The 11,068-nt window shown below is 43.2% G+C and overlaps 1 protein-coding gene across 1 annotated transcript; it reads left to right on the top strand.

Annotated features, from left to right (window-relative positions):
• Positions 1–6,011: 6,011 nt before the first annotated feature.
• On the top strand, positions 6,012–10,687 carry MELLADRAFT_114232 (uncharacterized protein; the record flags this gene model as incomplete). The annotated part of the gene is made up of 9 exons (XM_007419095.1): positions 6,012–6,051; positions 6,095–6,380; positions 6,947–6,986; positions 7,109–7,335; positions 7,370–8,775; positions 8,905–9,338; positions 9,501–10,057; positions 10,211–10,546; positions 10,618–10,687. The coding sequence occupies 9 exons, from the start codon at positions 6,012–6,014 to the stop codon at positions 10,685–10,687; spliced, it is 3,396 nt and encodes a 1,131-aa protein (XP_007419157.1).
• Positions 10,688–11,068: the final 381 nt, after the last annotated feature.

Genomic DNA, 11,068 nt, shown 5'->3' with positions numbered 1-11,068 from the left:
TTCGCGTTCTGATCATCAAACTCGACCACATCAGGCTCCGGTGAGGCAGCATTTGGTGAGTTCATGTTGATGTCATCATCAAGATGTCCATCCATGTCACTTGCAGGATGTGAACCATCGATTACATCATCTTCAATGAAGGTCACAGTTGTGGTGGCATTCATACGTTCAGCCTTCCACCTGTCGAGACATTTGAGATGTTTTTCGGTTTTACAATGCCTGGGAATCGATTCCTCTTGGAGAGATCTGCCTCCAGGACACGCCAAACAAGTGAAGACAATGTCTCCTGGCCCGCGAAGAGTCTCTGTGAAACCTGGGAGGGTCAAACTTTGTCAGATTAAGCCGTGATGTTGGTTGTCATTGAGAAGAGTTACATTCGGCAATCAATTGACGTCCAGACATCTGTGGCCGCTCAGGTTGAAAGATGTGAAAGCAAATAAATTCGTCCTTCGGAAAGGGAATGATGAATTTTCTTCCTCTGGTCTTTGAGGGTAAAAGATGGGCTCTCCCGTGGTTAAGCAGATTAAGACCTGCAATGCATCCGCTGATGATTAAATGAGGGGAGAACAAGGTCTCGTCTCCACGTATTTTCGAGGCATGATTAAAGTACAGGTGATCAACCGCTTTCGCAGTGGTTGATCACCTGTACTTTGAAAACCACTTGAAACCCGGGTCCAGCCGCGGTGTGCGCCGGGTATTGGTCAAGCTAGGGCCAGGTTTTTTTGAAACCTCTTGAAACCCGTTCCTCAACTTTTGTTGGGTTCGTGGTGTAGTTGTCTAGGTAGATTTCTGTATCCCAAAACTTGGGATGATTTGATCTGTGCAAAATGTGCAATGGAGAATCCTACGATAAAGGTGATGATGGAAAATCATACAGGTGGTCCTGGTACTTGTGCACTGGCTCTGTCCTTGAAAATAGGGGTAAGAGGCTACATTCTTTACCCCCCACACACAATGATGCATTAGGGGGTGTAAAGTTTGAGTCTTTTTACGGTTTTTACCGTAAAAAACTTCTCCCGCTGTAGCAAAAATTTAAGCAAATTTTACGCAAACGGGAGAAGTTTTATATATCCCGTTTGCGTAAGACGTAAACAACCAAGTTTGCAACATGCAATCATAGAGCCCACCTTGACTGGTTCACTCTTGGAACCAGTTGGGATTGATAGTGGGTGCAAGGACAACCTTGCATCCTCTTCCCAGCTCTTTTCCAATGACTGGGTTGATGATCAAGGCAAAAGAGTAAAAAAGCATTGGTCACCTTTTACAACTCTTTTCTTTATCACGGCTAAGTTTTTTCAACATTAAAACATAGAAACTTAGCCGTTTCATAGTTTTTGTTGTTGTAAAGAAACAAACTTGACACCCCTATTGTGTGTACATGAGGAGACATGAGCATGTATACTTATGATTAGGATAATTAACCTGTATGCAATTTAAATGCAATGTTGTGTGCCAGTCTGGCAGTAAATTCTCCTTTCTTCCCAAAGGGGAAGCCTCCCACAAAAGTAAAGGGAATGGACAATTATTGTTGGTGGCTTTTGAAATTTTGAGGACTAGATAGGACTAAATTTGCCTAACGGGGGAATGAAGACCAAAAGAAAGTTTTTTTGATGCAGTAGCTTCAGCCCCCTGTTACAGTACAAACAATCTGCAACTTGCAGCACAAAAGTCACACCACGGCATCTATTAGGTTCAATCATATGCAAAACTTAATGTGGTGACAGAGTTCACGATAAGTCTCAAAATTGGATTGAAACATATTAAAATCCATGGTACCCCCCTTGCCTTTACTAGGTTTCAATCCAAAAAGCAAGACTTATTGCATACTTGGACACCACAACTTTGCTCAATCAGGTCTCAAACATAATAATTCCCGTGGTGTCAAAGCAGTGAAATGGACCGCCTGCACCACTAATATGTTGCCAAACCAAAGAATAGGCCAAAATTTAAAATGGCAAGGCAGCTCCTGAGTGAGAGTTCTATGTGCCCTCAAATTTTAGCTTAAAAGAAGACACAAAAATGCAGCCACAGCTACTGTATGTACCAGTACCGGTAAAGTACAGTAAATTACCTGTTTTTCCCGGTACTGTACCTGCCAGAATTGTACCTGTGTGGGCACTACTTTACAAGTGCTTCCAGAAAAGATACGACACATTAGTTGGGGCTGGAAGAGTTAAAGGTGTTGTACATATCTTTTCTGGAAACTTTTGTACTGGAGGGCAAATATTTTTTGATCTCAGTGTAGGTACTGTACTTGGTATAGTACCTTCACCAAAGTTAAGGTACTGTGCTGGCCCTGGCAGTACCAAAAACATAGGTACAATACCAGAATAGTAGTCAACAGTGCCTCATGTATGTCTGATCATCTCAATATCAAACGCCAAAGCATTCAGAACTTCACATCACAATATTGCCATATTGGTAAGTCATGATTCTTTTTAGCATCCATTCCACCTATTTTGATCTAATCTCCGCTCCCCTTGACACCATGCCTCACTGACGTGCATGTTCATATATTACTAAAGACATGCAACAATGGAAACATTCTTCCTGGGTCATGGAACTACTCTGGGCTATCTTACGGGTTACTTCATATCAAGAAGGTATGGCCACTCACTTCCTCCCTTGTCAACAATTTTCTCATTTCAATTTCAATGATCCACCACATAACCAAATTAATAATTATTTCCAAGCACCTTCCTTTCTTCCCGTTTCTCATTCACAATATCATTACTATATCTTTTGATTTCTAACCCATAACGTTATAGCTGTCTTCTACTCTAAAACTTGTCCTCCTCCTCCTCCTCTGCTCTAGCCAAATCACATCCACAAGTGTGTTGTAGTAATTGACCCTCCCCAGTCAGGAAACAATCCCATATGATTGATCCACCTTCTGACTCCCGGTGTTCCATCCATTGTTGACAAGCTGATTATGACTCCAACTCATTGGTCATACCAGTATCAAACAAGCGCAAGTGCAAGGATGTATTAATTTTTGAAGATGCTGCTTCAAATCACTCCAGCTCAGAACGGCCTTGCCACAAGCCCCGAAACCCACACAAATAATCATCAGCTCACAAGAAACAATCAAACCCTCCTGATCAGCTCACCCAAACAACTGACAACAATTTCAGCAGTGAGGTTGGTATAAATCTTGAGGTCAATGTCATACAGGATTCCAAAGAGGAAAACAACAAAGTCTCTGCAAAGAAACACAAGGTTGAAGCTCAGTTTTATTCCATCCACAATTATTACAATGAGATGGTTCCAATTGTCAATGTACATTTTTTTTGCTACACTATCTATGATTCCCTGTTCTAACATCAGATCTGGTGACACAGAAGAACGACCAAGCAGGAACCACTTATCCGTGCAAATGGTGTGGCACCAAGGTTGCCCATTCTCCTTCATCCAGCACCAATCTTCTTGCCCATAGAGATGGTTTGAGGCCAGATGGCAAATCAGAAAAGCCTGGATTCCAAAAGAGGTCCAAAGCCATCGCAAACAGATGTAAACTTCTTTTGACAGTCTATGAACAACAATCTGAACAAGAAAATGCTACTGATGGACAAAATTTGATATTAGCTTTTGCTCAAACTGTACCCAAGTTTGACAACCAAACACTCAATCACTTGCTGGGTATGTGGGTAATCGGTATGGCTCAACCATGGAGACAGATAGAAGACCCGTATCTACAGGCAGGATTTTGATACACCAACCCCAACACCCAATTTTTTGCCAGGACGCGGGTGGCCAAATTTGCGCAAAAGGCGTATTTGGACCTGCAAGCGTCTGTGATTGGCAAACTGAAGGTAAGTGGTCAATTTATTTCTGATCTATTGGCCTATTTTCTTCATACATTTCACCAAAAACTAACTGACTTCATGATCCAGTCCCTTAATACTCATTTGGTCTCATCCACAACGCATGGACTACCCCAGGAAATTGCTATGGCTTATTAGGTGTCAGTGTGACTTTTGTCACCAAGGACTGGTGTTATGTCACAGGGCACTTTGCATTGAAGTTAATTGCCTGGCATCACAAAGTTGAATGGCTTACAGATCCTTTGATTAACCTCTTGATGAAACATGGCCTTCATACAAAGATAAGCCATTTTATTTATATCTCTAAATATGTCTTTCAAACTCATTCTATAATTTTTGCATTCCTTTGTTCATCTACATGCTAGCCCAGACGCTTGATTCAGGAAGTAACAATAGCACCCTTGCAGAAGCCATGAATATACAAATAGGAACACACTGCACGGATAATAATGATTTACTTAAATGGAATCACAAGAATCACCGGGTCCGCTGTGTCTGCCATAAGCTGGCACTTGCTGTCATTTTTGGCCTTCAAGCACTTGGTATACAAGCTCCGCCACCTCCCCTTGTCAAATCTACTATGCTTGGCAACTTTCCAATTCCAGCCACCACTTTGTGAATGGGGCCCAAAGACGATGAGATAGATGGAAGACCTCTTCAAGGTGGAAACAATCTGACTGACAAAATAGATCCTGACAAAGTTAATGATGTGGACCTTTAACCTGCTCCTGAAAGCACAGGCTGGTACAATGTGATTGTTGGAACTCATGAACCACATCCCCTTCCCACTGAACCTTTGGCAAGCAACCACAATGTAGCAAATGCGGTCAACAGTCTCATGACATAGGTCAATTTTTCAACTCACTTCCTTTTCTTTAAACTTTTGACTTCTTTTCACTGACAATCCTTTTGGTAGCATGATGTCATAGGGCATAAAATAGGTGGATCCACAGTGATGTGCAACCTGTTTGATGCCGTCATCCAACCACTTTTAAAGGAAAAACTTCCACAGCCAATTCCTGAATATGGTATTTGTTGGAACATCAAGCTCCAATGCTGGAAAAGGCTGTAAAATGCCGGTGAGGTCAGTCTTTTACTTTAATCATCCTTTCTCTCATTCCGACATATGACTTGTCCTCTCTGAAGGTGATTGATCAGATCCTGAAAGAAGATCAAATGGACTTACATTGCAGGTCATGTGGTGGGCGCGTGTTTTGAATTTGGGGCAGGCCTGGGCGCATATTTTGATATTTCCGAAGGCACGCCTATGGTAGGGGCGCTTAGGTGTGCCTCTAAGGTGTTAAAACCCCCAAAAAAGCAAAGTAGGTGGGAAAAAATGCTCAAACAACATCAGACATAGCATACCTAATTATTTCATAACAGTACTCATGTACATCCCATCAACAGTCATGAAATTTAACAATCAAAAAGCTCATCCTCATCCCAATCCTTGTTCTTGGACCCCTATCTAACTCAATAGTAGCTGATAGTGACTTGGAGATCAGGGATATGTTGTAAGTAGAACAATTTGAGGTGTGAATTAAAAATATTATTGATGTTAAACAAAAATTCCCACCCATAATCAAACAGTAACTGGACGGAATAGACCTAAACCAGCCTAAACCTAACAAGGGCACGCCAGCCCCAAAATCAAGCCCAAAAGGCCTGCCCAGGGCCTGCCTCAAAGGCATGCCCCTGAGGCAGGCCAATCACACCGCGCCCACCACGTGAATTGCAGGGCAGGACCAACTCAAGTGGGTGAGACTCCACTAGCTCCAGACCTTCATTGACCTTGAGGAGTCTTGTCAGCCCCCGAGCTCACACTAGTTAGAGCCAAAGAAGCTACACCTATAAATGAAAAACAAAACATATATTTCTCTTTAACATGTTTTCTCTTATCTCCAGAAACACAACTTGTGTCTAGTTTCAAAGACAACGACGAAAACCATTTATGCAATAATAAGATTTACAATTAATAAACAAAAAAACCATTAAACAAAAATATATATACACCGTGTACCTAGTCTCAAAGGTAACCACTGGAACATACTATTCCATAATAAAAACACCTCGTGCCTAGTCTCAAAGGCAAACAAATAAGTTATTCGATCAATAAAGCAAAAACCCCGTTTGAAAGATACGGTGAGATGAACAGCGATAATACCATAAGCCCTAACCCGTTTCCTAATGGAATACTGTACCATGTCCCAATTGGGTGCTACCACGAGTTAACCAATCAGAGGAACAGTACGATTCCCATTCTGGCCAAGAACCACGAGTCAGCCGCAAGAGCTTCCCAACTGGGAAGTGTAATACGATCCCTGGAGGGAAACCACTAGTTAGCCACTACGAGGAGAAAGCTATAAAAGCAGGAACTCTCCCAGCAATCAGAGGAAGGACACCTTCTTACCATCAACTTATTCTTCAGCACATTTTTCACCAAGCACCCAGTCCAGCTATCCACTCGTTAATCGAGAATAGTTCCACCCGCTTTAAGAAAAGAAGTTCTGTAAATCCATCAAGAAGTGTCAGCCTTAAGTGTTACTCTTGGAAGGCGTAAGTAGTAATTCGAAAGCTCCTCCTTTTCCTTTTATTGTCCCTGTTTTCGAGACAGTAAAACTCTACTTGGTCACGTACCATTGTTCTTGCAACCCAAAGTTGTCAAGATCCCTGCGGTTTACCCAGGCATCTCTTAGAACTTCAGTTCTTTGAGAAAACTCCTCGGCCTAGGACCTGACCAGTTCAACTCTGCTATTATCTGCAGTAGGCCGTGGCAAAAGTCTATTTGATAAAATCTTAATCTTACAGACCATCACGCTTCTTAACATCTGTGTTTATTTTTGTTAAATAAATATAGATCTTATCAATCCTACGTATCCAATAGGATTGTTGTCAGGATTACTAGTTTAAACTAGACTTACACGACTAGCGTAAGTGCCACCCTGACAATTGGGGGCCTCATCGAGTGTTAGCAGACCCGAGAACTAACCAAAGTAAAAAGAAAACGTTCAGTTTTCAAAACGATCCATAACAAACTCTTTTCAAAATCGATCAATCAAAGGAACTGATCACCTTGAAGCACGATCTGCTAGAACTTTCTCGACAAGTCGGAAAACTTATAGAAAAAGTTATACAGTTAGAGATTGCCGAAAGGACACGAAAGTAAGCATATACCTACTTAAAAAATCATCTCAAAAGACGAGTACAGTCTTCTTTTTTAATCAAATACATACTACCTCGAAGTGAATCTACCGGAGCAGGGCATTCAACCTCCGGAAACACAGACCAACCAGCTCCCGAACACCGTAGTAGGAAAGGTTCGCAAGCCAATCCTATCAATCTTACCGAAGATTCAACTAAGAACGTCACTTAATCAGTCTATACCTCGTACGACCACCACCTCGACTACCGAGATAACGACTATTGGATTGGAGAAGATTGGTACCACAGATCACCCTGGTACATTATCTTCTTTCTTACCTACCTATTTTAGTTTTCTGTTCTTCGGAAAGTTGAATTAACTAACATATCGGAATGCCTCCTAGAAAATCTGACCGAGTTCGAGCTATCGAAGAGAAACTCGGCCGACCGTCATACTCAGATACCTCCAAAAGATGCAGCTCAGTCGGTCCTACCTCAGCACGACCTCATGCAAGAAGATCAAGCATCAGATCAGCTACCACCGACCATAACCTCGGAGGAAGAGAGACTCCTCATGTCCCTCCACGAGAAGAACTTCATCAACTGGAGAAAGGCTCAAGAGACGAACCCGAACAATACCAGGGCCATCATGATCTATCTCAGCTTGTGGAAGAACAGTCACAACAGCTTGACGATGCTCCTGGGCGAGGAAGAAGTGCTGAAGAGGTCCTTGGGTTGGAACCCATACTCCGAGGAACTCAAGTTCAAAGCGAGAACAAGTCACGGCTTCATCGGTACGAACCCGAAAACCACGCCGGCATCGCAACCTATCCCAGAACCGAAACAATCCACCTCGTCAGCAGGACCGATCCGCAAGAATCACCAAAAAGCCCAGAAAGAGCCATATCAGAAACCAGCTCACGTAGAAGAAGAACAGAACAACATGCAGTCGATGTTGTCCTTCAGCCGAGCCTATTACCGAGCAATCAAGGGGATCAACAAGTCCCAGAAGAACAAAGGAAAGTCCCCCTTTGTACAGACCCAAGATCAACCGGGTCCGTCCAACTAGAGCAGAAGACTTTCATTACAACTCCTAGTCCTTTTCTCGCTTCCCGCCGCGTTGTTTATGAAAATAGTCAGGATGTCTTAAGTGTACCCCTTGTCATGAATCCTACGCCTGCGAGCGAAACCAATGTTCCAATCCAAAAAGTTGTACCCCACATAACCCCGCCGTCTGAACAGAATGACGTTACTTCCACTCTTTTAAGTAAAAAGGTTGTGTCTCCGAAAAATCATGTTTTCGAAAAAGCCTGTAGTCCTGTTTCAATGACTGAGAAGGGTAAGATTAGCATGCCACCCAGAAATCCCCACCCTGAGACCGAAGAAAATGTCAGGTTAAAACCCTTGACTAAGACTAGTAATATCTCAGAACAGCAATTTTCTACAATCGAGCACGTGATCCCCTTTACCAAGATCAGTGAGAGAGTTGAACCACTTAAGCAGCAAGCTCTGGACAATATGCTTTGTCCCCGTACAATGATTGATGACTCGGTAAAGAAAACTAAAAGTATTGAAGAAATACTTCGAGAAACTGAGAATGAAATTTCGCCATTTCTTTTAGCGGGACCAGTGGACGTTAGACCGCTAAAAATGAACCCCTTGTCCCCGGACAAAGAACTCAGTCTTAACAACAAATTTTCAGCGTTGAAGATACGCAGTGAGACAACGTCACCAAAATCACATGTATCAGTTCCAGATGGAGAACTTCGTATGCATGAGACAATAAAAACCTTGCAATCTCATATAGCAGGTAAGCTGGAGGAAACAATAGCGACATTAAATTCCAAATGGGAAAATAGAGTAGAAAGCATGAATGAGGAGATGAATGAAAACTTTGAAGAGATTTGACATAGTATTCTCCATATGAATAACAACATAGACATCAGTGCAATAGCCATTGTACTAGACGACCATCAAACAAACTTGACAAGTAACTTACAGCACCTACTACACTCGCAAAAAGAGCACAGCGAAGTATTCTTCAAACATCTGGGAGAACTGATGTGCGTAGTGGGCGAGAAACTGGATTCCACTATCCAGAGGACAGAGCACATACAACGAAATGTGAACCGACTGATATCCATGGTGGAACGGACAAACAACCAGAACGGTACAAGCACTTACTCACATAGAGAGCACATACCGGTGGCAAATGAGCCAGTGATATTGAGCAATAACCCATTCGCCCATGAGTTCCCAGCGATGCATCAGCCACAACAGCCGGCAGGCAGGGAACTAGATATCAATATGCCAACACATCCAGCGCCGAACATTTCAAAGTTGAACACAGACGATAAGAGATCCAACGAGTCGGTAGGACAAGCCATTGTCAAACAACTACAAAAAGACTACCCACCCGTTAGGGACTGGCCCAAGTTCAGCGGGGAAGGCGAGTACAACCACCTCGAGTGGATAGAATGGATAGACAACACCCAGCAGGATACGGGCATGCCAGACTCGACAATCACCTGCAAGCTAGCGATTATCATGACACATTCAGAAAGAGCTTGGTACACAAGCAAGAGATCCACAGAAGGACCGAGCAGCTGGGCACGCTGGAAAGTGTTGATCAAGGCAATGTACGGCACCAACGTATGGAAACGTAGAATGTCCACAGCGTTTGACAGAGACGTATTCAAATGGGAACACCGAGAGAAACCCCTCGCGTGGCTCCTACTACAGCGGAGACGAATGGTAGCAGCTTGGCCGTCGCTAACAACCTCAGAACAAATCGATAAGATCCTGGGTCTATGTCATGGCGACATAGAACACGCTGTCCAGTCGCGGATCACAGACCATTCGAACTATGAGATGTTTATGGCTATCTTCGAGGAAGTAGTGACACATACTTCCATCGGTAAACATAAGACAGCGTATTCGAAAAGATTCACGAACGAGTCGGCGTCAACCTCTAACTACAAACAGAGGGACGATCGTAAGGAACACGGTTCCAAAGAGCCAAAAGATAGGCCGACAGGCTTTAAACCTCGCGAGAAGCCGTTCTTCAAACGGGAGGATGATCGAAAACCAAGGTTCGATAAAAAAGCAATAAACGCCGTAGACTTGAACGAGTCAGATACTGAGACAGAGGTTAAGAAAGATCTGGAGGACGACTCAGACCCATCCTCAGAAACCAGCGAAGATGAGAACGATCTTTGAATTGATAATATCAACATGTTCTACAGAACAAGCGATGATGACGAGCTGGTAGAGTATGATACAGATACAGACTCTACAGACCTAGCTGAGGAAGGTAACATATCACTGGAGGAACTCGCGCATAACCTACACATAGCAGAAGCCGAGCACGTCGAAAGTAACTACCCCCCATTTATCGAGAAATTCGAGATAGACGCAATAGATCCTAGTTTATTCGTATCAATTTCAATTAATGGCATCAAAGATTCTTTAGGACTCGACACCAGTACCCTGTCATCGAAGATACCAGTCTCGCACTTACGAATTTGCTGCCCACGATGGGAAGCAGATATGAGACCTGCGAAGGACTCCGAAAACGCCGGGTATGTGCTAGGGAAGATCAACATACCAGTCAAACTGGAACACGAGACGAAACCATGCTTTATTACTACAGAATTTCTAGTAGTGAAAGACATAGTACTGAAATATCCAGTGCTGGGGTGCAAGGATTTGAACGCCTTTAAATTTATGATATACCTGGGGACAGAACAATTCTGCGAATTAAGATCGGGATACAGAACATTCAAATTTCCTTTTGAAAATCAGAGGCAGCGAAGAGCACCAACGGCTCTGAGTTTACAAGAGATTTCCACCATAACTATGGAGGCGGCGGAAGAATTCGACATCGCGGAATTACAATCGAAAGCCTCAGTACCCCAAATCTGGGATGATAACATAGACGCATTGAGTCAGGTGTCAGACGCGAGACTCATGATGAGCCAGCCAGAGAAAGGGCGAGCCCACACTATAGGACAGCACTGTGTCACATCAGCACTTATCAAGAACAAAGATAAAGTGGATATCCTTTTAGATAGCGGTGCAGCATGCTCCGTAGTGGGGACCAA

Source organism: Melampsora larici-populina (assembly GCF_000204055.1).
Source record: "Melampsora larici-populina 98AG31 unplaced genomic scaffold MELLAscaffold_127, whole genome shotgun sequence".
NCBI lineage: Eukaryota > Fungi > Basidiomycota > Pucciniomycetes > Pucciniales > Melampsoraceae > Melampsora > Melampsora laricis-populina.
Note: the sequence above shows the minus strand (reverse complement) of the source record. Positions and strands in the feature narration are given on the sequence as shown.